This window comes from Dendrobium catenatum, unplaced genomic scaffold, assembly GCF_001605985.2.
Source record: "Dendrobium catenatum unplaced genomic scaffold, ASM160598v2 fragScaff_scaffold_231, whole genome shotgun sequence".
In the NCBI taxonomy this organism is placed as follows: Eukaryota; Viridiplantae; Streptophyta; class Magnoliopsida; order Asparagales; family Orchidaceae; genus Dendrobium; species Dendrobium catenatum.
In genome coordinates, this window is record NW_021318693.1 from 9,430,707 (window position 1) to 9,443,566 (window position 12,860).

Genomic DNA, 12,860 nt, shown 5'->3' on the forward strand with positions numbered 1-12,860 from the left:
ATTGATTTTAAGATATAATTTAAAATAATTCAAATCAATTTGCGGTGAGTTAATCTCAATAAGCTATCTGCAGTAATAAAAGTAATTTAATTTGATATGAAATTTTTGTTATATTTTCTAAAGAAAATAAATAATGAATATATTTTTTAATTTAAAATATTATGAGATATAGAAGTGAATTATTTTTAATTTTATAATATTTGAGTGATAAGTTTATAATTTTCATAATTTTTGTAATTAAATGCTAAAGGTGTGGGCCAATCAAAGCCAGTGCGGGACCCACGGGAGCCCACCATTAGCCCCACTCCAAGCTCCCACGTCAGAGCCCGAAACTGATCTGCCGCTCTCTTCCGCGTGCCCTCAAATCTCTCTTGGCCGCGCTAGCCCAACATCCAATTCCTCGGCACGACCTCTTCAATCTGCTGCATGTGCAAGCCGTTCTATTTCTGGCGGCGGTCAACCGGAGACGATCGGTGATTAAATTTTTTGATCGCCGGCTACGATGAGAAGAGCAAAAAGCGTTTCGTTGAAGAAGACATATTCGGGTCCGCCGGCGAAGACCTACTCGGTTTCACCGGCGGACTATCAGTTGCTGGAGGAAGTTGGGTACGGAGCCAGCGCGACAGTCTACCGCGCTATGTATAAAGTAGGCAACGAGATCGTTGCGGTCAAGTGCCTCGATCTCGATCGCTGCAACAGTAACCTAGTCTGTCTCTCCTTCTTTTACCATGAATTTTATGTGTTTGATTTGCTGCACTTTAAATTTGGTTCCCTTTGACGGTTTTAGAGTTTGATAGCTGTATGTGATGTCGATCGTTATGTTCCAATTGGGTTTCCTTGTTGGGCGACTTGGCGATTCTGATCAGAGGTTCTATGTGGAATTGTTAGGCTCGGTGGCTGGTTGAGTTGATTTGCGAATTATGATCATGATTGGCGCAATTTTAGTTGGCTGCTGTTGGCGTGATGCAGTTTATGCCGTTATTAGCTTGTGTGTTTAGCTGTTGGCGGAGTAGCATATTTTTTTAGGAAAAGCACATTTTTTCTCCTCTTTTGCTTTTGCTTTTGAGATTGATGAGCTTGAGGATGAGGCATTTAAAAGTGATGATGTTAGATGTTCATTCTGACAATTTTGTTGCGCTGCCGTCTTATTAAGCCCTTTGCCCTCCTCACTTGAGTGGTTGGACCATCATGGACTGTCAGATCGTGAACCGGTGTTCAAACCGATTCGGTCTAATTAAAAATCCAGATTAGTAGGGAACTGGGTGGGTTCAACCTATTAAAAATGGTGGTAGAGCCGCACAACCCTAAAAATAGGAGTAGCTGAATCACTTTGACTAGAAATTGCAATGGATATATATATATATATATATATATATATATATATATATATATATATATATATAATCATGTTGTTAAAACAATTTGAATTGATATAAATAATATTCACACCATCACGATTAAACTTTTGAACTTCGAACATCTCTTTTCACTCGTTCAATGGTTGATCTGATTCTTAAAAACTTGGACTGTTTGTTCCTTATCTAATATATAATGTATTTTTATATAGTTAAGCGATTGATTAAATATGGACCTCAGACTGAATAATGGGGAGTTAGTGGATTATAGGTTTTGATGACATTTATTTTGTGGAGTTGTAGGAGGGACATAACTTTTAACGTTTGTGATAGAATAGAGTGGAACATAAGTTCTGACCTTTGTGAAGATGAAGTTCCTTGGGAATAAACAACTAATAAAGAGGGCGATTTACTTTGGATAACTATCAGGGTTGAACTTGGATTGAGGGGCTGATGATGGGATTCATTAGAATAATTTTGTAAATTTGGATTAAGGGCTCCATGAAAGGCGGTCGAAGTTTGGTTGAGCTTGGGATTGGCAGCCCAGTAGGTGATTCATCAAGGTTAGAACATATATAAATTAGACGACTCATCATAAATAAAATAATTGGTAGTGAATTAGTGGTTGTAAGTGAAACATATTGGGGAATGATTAACTTATTTTATGGTTAAATATGAGTAAGACTCACTAGGGGTGACTAAAACTAGGTTTATTTTGAGTTGAGGGGCTTATTATAGAACTTTGCAGGTTGATTTTATAGATGGGCATAAATGGGTAGGCCTTGGTAGACTTCATTGGCCATAATTTTATGAAGTTGAGTTAGATTTGGAAGGCTGAGTAGTCTAAGGATATAGCTCGCTCTAGCTTCTCAATTGTGACCAAATTTTGCTGGTTCTAATCAATTGATAGATTGGCTTGTAAAATTTGAGAAGATTATAAGTTTTAGTTAGAAGCCTTTGTTTCCCTTTGATCATGTCGACCTTATTGTGGAGGAATGCGGGATATGACTATAAATGGTGGGTTTACCCTCTTGTATGGGATAAGTAGTATTTTAGCCTCATTTGGAGTGCATGTGTTAGTTTAAGCTTGTCTTGGAGTATTGTTGGACTTGGACATATATTTTGATCGAGGGTTTGTGATTGTTTGGGAGATCCATGTTTTTTGGAGAATTAAGATCAATATGGTTCAAAACTACATGTTTTGGTCACCTTATTTTTGTGATTTTGTTGGACAAAAAATATAGAGAAGGTTTAATTTTGTGATTCAAGAAAATTCTAGATTTGGATATGTTGGAATTTGGGTTAGAAATTTTATTGTAGTAGAGATAGTTGAGGAGAGTTTGCTAACCAAATTTTAGAATTGTTTGATAAAATTGCTTATAGTGAGTGCAAACTTTGGATTTTAGAATTATTTTCAGAAGCTTGCAAATAATTTCAAAAGATGAAATTTTGCCATTAAACTAGATGAAATTTTGGTGTAAAATATTATAGTGGATAATGATTGATGAGGGGAAGCTCCCATTGAAGTCTTAGAATTTTCATAATTTTTGGGAATCTCTTCCAATTTGGGATATTTGGTAGATTTTAGTATGCAAATATGGAATTTTGAGTTAAAATTCCTATGATTGGCAGAGCTCATTAGAAGTAGGATGATATTAACCAAATTTAATAATTTTTTGAGCTTTTAAAAATTTATGGTGAATTTCAAAAGTTAGCGCATGCACACTTATTTTGCTTGGTTTGTGCATGAATATCAGATTTGTTAGCTAGCTTTTGTGCTATGGAGCTTAATTTGAGGTAGATGATCAATTGGTAAATTTGAAGAGCTTTGGGTGTCATGATCATGGCTTACTATTTCGGGTAAAAGAACCTTCTAAGATGCTTCAAAAAGGGATTTAATGACTCTGATTAAGCCTTAATGTGTAGTTGGCTTGATTTTAGACTGATCATTAAACCTTAATGCACACTTGGTTTGATTTTAGACTATTCATGGGAGAAAGTATCTTTGATTTTTGGAGCTTTGCAATGGTTAAAAGCTGAATTTGATTTGTCTTGGTTGATTTGAGTTTATTTGTAGTCGTCTTGATTAGACGAGTCATGAAATTGAGTGTGGATTAGATAAATCCGAGGGTTGCTTTTGTGAATTTAGAGTTGCTGAAATTGAGCGTTCAAATCACTAACTTCACTTTTTTGAAGCTTTGATCATTGTAGGAACCATGGTTTAAAAAGGTGTTTGAGGCGTACGCCTCGAGGTGCGCCTTGATTCGAGGCTCATCTTTGACGCCTCGAGGCTTAAGCCTTGGTGGTCTGGTGAAGGCTTACGATTTACTTCATTAAGGCATATGCCTTGAGGCATCCTCAAGGCAGTTTGAGGCGCTTCCTCGAACAATTTTATTTTATTGTTTTAATTCAAAAGAGTCGAGAGCGCTTATTAGATTTATGGTTCATCAATTCAAAACAATGGTTCCAATCTTCGCCCCTCTTTTGTAGCTCACAACGAAGGAAACACTCTCTTGGCTTCGTGTGTATTGCTTCAGCCTCGTTTTCTTTGGCCTCACTTTGTGTCAGGGCGAGTTCTTTGTGAAGAGGTGACGATCCATCTTCCCTTTCAAGCCTATCGAGCTCATAGGCTTCGATAGCTTCGTGAGAAGCAATTACGAAATTTAAGACGTTCATTTCTTATACAAGGCATTTATGTTAAAGTTAGATAAGCTTAATTTATATTTCTTAAAGTTTAACAACTTCATCTTACACTATTGCTTTTTCTAGTTTTGGTCAAGCTGGAAGTAATCAATTGGTCACTACAGATAATTCTTTTTCATAATTTCTTAAGCACCGAGATATAAATTGCGTTTGCTATAGCTTTCTTCTTTAAGAATACATATTTTTTTGCTGTCAGGGCTCTTTAATTGCATTAGCACCTTTTTAAATGAATTTCACCACGAATAATTCTTTTTTGTTTGAGTTGTATTTGCTATTGCTTTCACTTTTTTTTTTTTTAAATTTATATGGTTGAATTACCTTCATTAGCTTCATATCAAGATTTTTTTTTTTATAAATTTATATGATTGAATCGTATGGAGGCATCATTTAGATGGGCTAAAATTGGGTTGATGGAGAAAAGAGTGATTTTTTTAGTATTTATTTTGAATATTTTGTTCCAATAACATTTATCTTTAAACAAGTCATCATGTTCATAATTTACTTGATATTTTATCATTTTATGAGTTATTTATAATTTTTTTGGTACTTTAATTTCTCCGTTTTGAGGTTTATGCCTCGATCCGTCTCGAGGCTTATGCCTCGCTTCACTAAGGAAAAACGCCTCTATTCTCGATATCGCGTTTAAAACCTTGCTTGGAACTTGTTATAGGTGCTTTGGTTTGAGTTTAGTTTGTTCATAGTCCACTTGGAGACATTCTAAGCCTTCAATTTACATTGTTCTTGTTTAGATGCACTATCCAAGAGTTATACTTGCCTATAAGTTAGTTTTTTGCTCTACCATAGGAGGGTGATATCTTCATTCCATATTTTTGGTTCTTTGTATTTTATGATTTTTTAGTGTTAGAAATTAGTTTTAGCCCATTTTCATCCAATTTCATCTTGTTGGTAACTTTGTGGTAGAGAACATTTTACCATTAGCTATGGTTGATGAGTAAAAATGGCATAGTGGGTGGTGTGTAGTAGTAAGGTGATTTTGGAGACCTATGTTTAGGATAAAGATAACTATGCTTTGAGGTGATAATAACCTCCTCTTTAAAAGGGACGATCAATTTTTATTTTTTAATATATAACTAGTTTAAAAAGATTAAAATATATTTAATAATACTAATTTAAATTAATTTTAGATATTTTTTAGTTTAATCAAGTGGCTTAATGAGCTTACAAGCCGAGCCAGGCTGATCTCAAGCTCGAGAGTTGGATTATGAGTCAACTTGTAGAATGCGCAGATTGGATTGTATATATGGCACCACCTAGAGATTTCAGTCTTATTTTGCAAGGATTTTGTGTTCTACTTCTAAGTTTCTCATAGGTGTTAAGTCCCTGAGTTAATTATCTCCCCAATAAAGATAAAGAACTTTTGATTAAGGTTAAATATTATATGCTAAATGCTTAGCTTATTGTAGTAACAATTTGGTTTTGAAAGGAGAAAATTTATTACCTTTAGTTTATAGTAGATAGTAGGAGTGATGATGAATTCGAGCAAGATCCAATTATTCTGTTGTCCCAGGCTATCATGATTTTTGATCTACTTCGTGGGCTTGATTGAAAGATTCTTGTCAACAAGCATGGCTTGTATCGTCTAAGGAGATCTTATAAATTTGGGGCAGATGTTTCCTTAAAGAGATAATTTTAAGCCAATCTTAGCTAACGGAGGGCTTCGTGCCCTTTAAGTGTTATCATAATTCACCACATAGAGGACTAGGCCATTGGAGAACTTGCAAGCTTTGGCATGATCATAATTTAATGCGACCATATTATGGAAAACAACTTGGTTAGATGACTTTGATCATAACCGTCTTTATTGTGCGATTTGATGGCAAAATCACTTTTATAGAGGATTTGGGCCATGTCGTTATTGGCATGAGATCTATGAGAGGGACTATATATGTACACTTGATATGACATTAGCTATTTGTGAGCTTAGGTTATCTTTAAATTTGTCATCTAGATTTGGGCCCAAAATAATTTGCATTAAGATTTTGGGGCATTTTGAAATTTTCTAGTCAAGACGGTCATTATCGAGAATTTGTTTGCATCATTCATATTTTTAATTTGAAAGTTTAATTTTTGAAAATGGACCCTTACATTATGATTTTCAATAATAAGCCTACTCGAATGCTTGAACTTGATTGCTTAAAACTTGTCGACTTTTCTTGCTTGTTCTTGGATGATTGGGTTGATAATTTGCATATGGTTTAAGTTCACTTGGATATTCATTATATAGACTTTATCAATTCTACTCCCACATATAGATGATCAAGTCTATGAATGGAACTTGAGACTAATATTGTAGGTGTAACATCAAGAGTTTGCATTTTGAAGATAAAATTTTATTTTGAAAGGCTTTGAAGGACTTATGTAAATATAAAATAAAATATCTTATTATTTAATGTTGTTGTGTAGATGTTCGTAATGAGGTTTAGGTCTTGTCGAATCTCGTATTTGAGATGTTGAGGATCGTGCTTGAATTGTAGGACTTATGACTATAATCTAGAGGTAGGGTGGGCGATTAATTTGATTTTGTTTTTTGGAATTAAATTCAATTAGATAAAGAAAAAAAAAAGTGAATGGAGTCATCGCATAAATTATCCTCGTTCTTGCATGCCGATTATGTGTTCTTGGCCTCGAGCCATGGTAAAATCTCTTCTTTTTCTTGTGCAATGATTATGACAATACGAGTGTTCTTAAGCAATTGTGACATCCCAAATGTGTTGATGTAGTTCGTATTATAAAATGGCAATGTTTGAGTGCTTTTTGATATGTTTATAGCATTTCAAACTTGATTTGTGTGACATTTTATCTGTTATCCACCTTTTTTATTTTGTTTGATTGAATCAATCATGCTAGTTCTCTTTTAATAATTTATATGCTTTAGACATCAACATTGACCTTTTTACTAATTGAGCAACATTTAAGTTCCTTTTAATGTATGTGAGGAATTTCAATTTGATCTCTTTTGTTGTATCCAATCAAATTAGGTTTTGGAGTTTATTGAATCAACAAATGCCTCCCAATAAATATGGTGTGTGCCTAGAGTGGATAATATTTGTTGCAAATTAGTTGACCTTGTGGATCTTCAAAAGTTAGTTTGGATGTCACTAAAAGGGCTTGGCTTTCTAGTTCTTCAGGACTATTTGGGAGTTATAATTGTATGCTTTAAGTAGGATATTTTCCTAGGGTTAGGTTATCTTGTATTTTTTGAAATTTGGTGAGTTCTTAAGTTTAATTGGGCTCTAGCGGTGTCTAGAGAATTGGGAGAGCTAGATCATCCTCTCCAATTGAGGATCAATTGTTTCTTGTTATTTTCTTCCGCTATTATCAATTAAAAGAGTATATTTTTTGTTATTCCACCCTCTACTCTTAATTTCTGCTTTTGCGGCTGAATTTCAAACTCAGCCAAGGTTCTTTCCTTTTTCTACAAAATTTCCTATCAGGTTCTTCCACTTTTTCCTTAACTTTTTGACTATTGGGAATGCCTTTGATCTAGGTTACTTGACTTATCAAGTTATATAGGCTTGAAATTTGACGTCTCGTCATCAAATTGGTGAATGGGGGTTTTCTTACTGGGGTTGTTCTTAGGTGTTATATAATTAGGTCAACTGGCAATGATTCCACCATATTTAGGTGTGTGAAGCTAAGTCTTTTGGACCACTCGACTTCTAGACCTAAGTTATGGGGGAATTTGTACTTTGTCAACTTAATTTGTTGAAGTTTGCAAACATGAGTGTTCTTTTTTGGCTTTTAAGGTCTTAAAACCTTCATATTTAAGAATATCTCTACATAACTTTATGGATGATTTATTGAATGAAGATTATCTCTTTGACTTTACAATGACTCGATGACTAGTTGGGAAATTCTCTTCGATCTGGGTCAGATTTTCTGGCTGTTGGGTTCATCCCCCCTGTTTTGGCCTCTTCGGTTCCTCTGCTTGCCTTGTTCTCCCCCCCTGTTTTGGCCTTTCGGTTTTTTACCTGCCTGGTTCCTTCACCCTGGCGTTGGCTGTGTTCTGCTGGCCTTTCAGGTGCTACTCCCTCCGTTTGCCTTTTGGCCTTCTGCCTCCCCTTTTTTGCTGATTGGATTCCATGGGCGGCTGTTTGGGCTGTATGGCTCCCTCTCCTCTCATATATATAGTGGCTGATTTGAAGCTTTAGGGAGGTTGTTTTGTGTGATAAAATATTTGGAATGTAAAAACCTGAGGGTTTTTAGATAGCTTGCGAGCTAAGTCCTTTCTTTTCTCCTATCTTTGACTTCGTCTCGGGCTTCTTATCTATTTCTTCTCTCCGCAAGTGTCCACCCTATTTGTATCTTTCTTCTCAATCAATATAAAAGCTTTTTTAGGTGTTTTATATGTTCTAAAATTATGAGTTGTAAGGTGTTTTGTTAATTTTGAAAGGAAGACGCTTGTTTATTTGCAATCATAGAATTTTCTAAATTTTTGATTGCATCAATTTGGTAGCAGAGCTTAGGTTTAGGCTGGCCGCTGGGTTCATCCCCCCTGTTTTGGCCTCTTCGGTTCCTCTGCTTGCCTTGTTCTCCCCCCCTGTTTTGGTCTTTTGGTTCTCTACCTGCCCGGTTCCTTCACCCTGGCGTTGGCTGTTCGTTGGCTGTGTTCTGCTGGCCTTTCGGGTGCTATTCCCTTCGTTTGTCTTTTGGCCTTCTGCCTCCCCTTTGCTGATTGGATTTCATGGGCGGCTGTTTGGGCTGTATGGCTCCCTCTCCTCTCATATATATAGTGGCTGATTTGAGGCTTTAGGGAGGATGTTTTGTGTGATAAAATATTTGGAATGTAAAAACCTGAGGGTTTTTAGATAGCTTGCGAGCTATGTCCCCCTTTCTTTTCTCCTATCTTTGACTTCGTCTCGGGCTTCTTATATATTTTTTCTCTCCGCAAGTGTCCACCCTATTTGTATCTTTCTTCTCAATAAATATAAAAGCTTTTTTAGGTGTTTTATATGTTCTAAAATTATGAGTTATGGTGTTTTGTTAATTTTGAAAGGAAGACGCTTGTTTATTTGCAATCATAGAATTTCCAAATTTTTGATTTCATAAGTAATGAATGATAAAAATATGCCCGCCATATAAGTTAATAAAATTAGTATGAAAGGATTATAAAAGAAATTGAGTAGATATTGTTTTGCAAAATGATTTATAAAGAATGAGTTTAACACCTCAAATAGCACTCAATATGGATGAATGGAGAATGATGATTCACGTAGACACCAAATATTTGGGATATGGATTATGATGATGCTGCTGCTGCTGATGTTGACAACGTAATGTAAACTAAATGAGTGGTTTGGGCATGTCTACATAAAGATAGAAGATGCATCAATAATATGGTTGATAAAATAATGTTGAAGGATTATGAAAAAATGGACAAATTGAAGGCAACATGGTGTAAAATAGGTTTGACACTTAATTTAACAAATAAGTATGAACAAATAGTGCAGTTGTAAAGCCAATTCCAAATAGGCGGGTTAAGGCTAATGATGGTGATCATGAAAGCTTATATTTCCTATCAGTGAAGTAACATCCAGTTTGTTCTCAATTATCCTAAAAATATGAGAACTAGAAATAATTAGAGAAGCATCCTTGCTTTATATGTGTTGTACCATATTTAGGCCATCTCCAACCGAAAATCCCATTTTCACTCCAAAATGCAGTGAAACTCAAAAATGCGTGATTCATCTCCAATGGAACTCCATTTTGTTTGCTTCTGCGAAGGTAACGGTCTTTCTCCTCTTTCGCGCGTTTCTTCGGCAAATCCGGTTGAGACAGAAAAATCGCATAGGTGAACAGTGCAACGCCAATATTGGCGTCACACTGTTCACCTGCAAGCAAATAGGGGAAGATTTGACGTTCGGCTGGAGCGACCGAACGACACCATACGCATGTTTGGCGTTCGGTTGGAGATGTCCTTATATTTTGAAGTTTCAAAAATAGAAAAAAAGGGAAGCAGTTGTACGAGGCACATACCTGCACATTTTTTATGTCAATCTTGCTGCAGTCACTGATGCTTCAAAGAAAACTAAATTGAGATGATCATCTTCTTTTTTTTCAATTTGCTGCAAGACTTCTTGGCTTTTTTAAAAGCTGTATTCTGTTTACTGAAAACAAAAAAACTCTGCTGGCAGGATGACATAAGGAGAGAAGCTCAAACAATGAGTTTGATAGACCACCCTAATTTGATTAAGGCATTTTGCTCATTCGTAGTTGAACACTGCCTCTGGGTTGTTATGCCATTCATGGCTCAGGGTTCATGTTTGCATCTGATGAAGACTGCATATCCTGATGGGTTCGAAGAACCTGTTATTGGATCAATTCTTAAGGAAACTCTCAAAGCTTTAGAGTATCTTCATAATCATGGGCACATTCATCGTGATGTCAAGGTTAGTTTATTTAATGATGAATATTCATTATGTACTTTTCAGTGCTCCTTGTTCATGAATCCTCCTCATTACAGGCTGGGAATATCCTTCTTGATAATTCTGGTGCTGTGAAGCTTGGTGATTTTGGTGTGACAGCTTGCATGTTTGACAAGGGTGATAGGCAATCTTCAAGGAATACCTTTGTAGGCACGCCATGCTGGTAAGATCTACTATTTTTTTGATCTTGACATTATGATTTACTTAACGCTCTCTTGAGAAATCATGCAAAATTTCACTAAAATTTCTTTTGCTAGGATGGCACCAGAGGTCCTGCAACCTGGTAGTGGATATAATTTCAAGTAAGCAGTTACGATTTAAATCACATGCAAATAAATAGCATCAAGATAATAAAATTCTAACTAAATTAGAGGAAAGTTATTTCTGTCATGCTAAGAATATTCGCCATTATACCTAGTTTTTTGGGCTGTTTAGCTTCTTCTCATTATGATTAGACTTAATTGTTCCAAACATCTTATTATTGTGCCATGTTCTATGTGTTGTCCAATATGTTGGTGGGAAACATTTTTTGATGGAAACAAGATGTACTGAAGCTTGTATATTTCTCCTTTTAATAGAGCTGACATCTGGTCATTTGGAATCACCGCACTTGAGTTGGCACATGGTCATGCTCCTTTCTCCAAGTACCCTCCAATGAAGGTGTTGTATGGTTTTGCATTTTAAATTTTAAAATTGTACTTGTGAAGATATATGATGCTTGATGTATGGATTTTACTTGACTGGGATAATGAAATTATGTGAAGTAGTTACGCATTATGCACAGCTTACAAGATAATGCGGTAGATGCTCTAATAAATTCACTTTTCATTCAGTAAAGTGATCTTATTTGGATCCATAAAAGCTTGTTAACTTGGTTGATATGCATTGACGAAGTTGTTTTAAACTCTCATACTAACATTGGTGTGAATCTTGGGTCTGGACTTTTAATGGATATCCACCAAAGATTGGATATATTCTCAGTCTAATGTTTTAGAAAGGATGTAGAAGCCTTGGATGGGTTGGTGGAAGAGTGGTTGCAAACTATTGATAACTATTGGTCGGCCAAGGGCTAGACAGAGGCCTTGGTCGAGAGCCATTCCTTAAGGGTGATTAATTTAGTGATTGGAAGTGGGGAAACTCTAGGGGATAAAATTGCTTTAAATGGATAAGGTGATGTCTCTATTGTAATTCTGGAGCATTTGGTGGTACTCCAAGGGGTTTATAGGAATGTAAATGGAGTTGGATCAAAACTTGGTTAGGGAAACCTAGTTTTGGCCAAGAGCCTTAATATTTACTGAGTACGGGGAGGCTTAGGATAAGGTATCGGAGTGGTTAAGATCTCTACAACAAAAGAAAACTGAGATCACAAAAAGATGATCATTACAATTGCCACCAAACAATTTCTAAATTTTGAATTTTGGTTTCCAAGCCTGAATTCGAAGGTGCTGTTTGGCTTCAAGTTATATTTAATTCAAGTAGGATTTAATAAATCTTATAAATTCAAATTTATTAAATTCTGGAAAAATTAAGCCCTTTAAATTATTTGTCATACAAGAGATTAAATTTGATTAAATCTTGATAAACTATTTTGATTAGGATTTACGTCTATCAACTCAAATAAAATTTTTAATAATATCAAATTACTTGTTAATATTTGTTAGTGATTAATATTAATTTATTTGCATCTAATTTATATCATTGAATATTATTATTTATTATTTTAAAATTTTAAAAATCTTAATTAAACTAATTAAATCTTACGTATCAAATATTAATATATAATTAATTATTAATTAATAAATAGTAAGTTAATGAAGCATAAAAAAATTTCTTTAAAATTTAACTTCTAGATGAAGATCTCAATATTAATCATCAGCAACATGATAAATTTGAATTTCCTTATTATCCAATGGCTGATTATTGTTCTCATATGATTTACTATTATTTTAAAGAGAAAAAGATTAAGAAAAAAAAAGAAAAAAAGAAAAGTTGATTGGAGCGAAAATGGAGTTTGGAAAGGAACTGTATTGCCTATTCATTTCTATAATTTCTCATCCTTGGTCTTTCTATATGCCCTTCCTATTTCCCTAGGCCAAGCCAAGCTGTGCTTTTCTTCGTTTCCATTTCTTCATTATTGCTTTGGCTTCACGTGTTTTGTATGAAGTAGTTTTTTGAAAGAGTTTCAAAGCATCTTTGCATCCTTTGATGACCTCAGACCTGAAGTCTTGATGGGAGCTTGCCACGAAGCCAATGATATTTCTCCCTTTGGCCTACTCCTAAATCTTGTAAATTTGCCGAACTTAGGATTTGGGAAAAATGGAGAAGCAACGGGATTTAAGATTCTATAAGATTTAAA

At 35.0% G+C, this 12,860-nt stretch overlaps 1 protein-coding gene across 1 annotated transcript in view; it reads left to right on the plus strand.

Annotated features, from left to right (window-relative positions):
* Positions 1-348: 348 nt before the first annotated feature.
* LOC110091836 (serine/threonine-protein kinase BLUS1) overlaps positions 349-12,860 on the plus strand; it is a 103,736-nt gene continuing 91,224 nt past the window's right edge. The window contains exons 1-5 of the mRNA XM_020816085.2: positions 349-706; positions 10,214-10,468; positions 10,543-10,667; positions 10,762-10,806; positions 11,083-11,164. Coding sequence (XP_020671744.1) covers positions 503-706; positions 10,214-10,468; positions 10,543-10,667; positions 10,762-10,806; positions 11,083-11,164 — 711 coding nt within the window. The 5' untranslated portion in view covers positions 349-502. The remainder of the gene's footprint in view (positions 707-10,213; positions 10,469-10,542; positions 10,668-10,761; positions 10,807-11,082; positions 11,165-12,860) is intronic.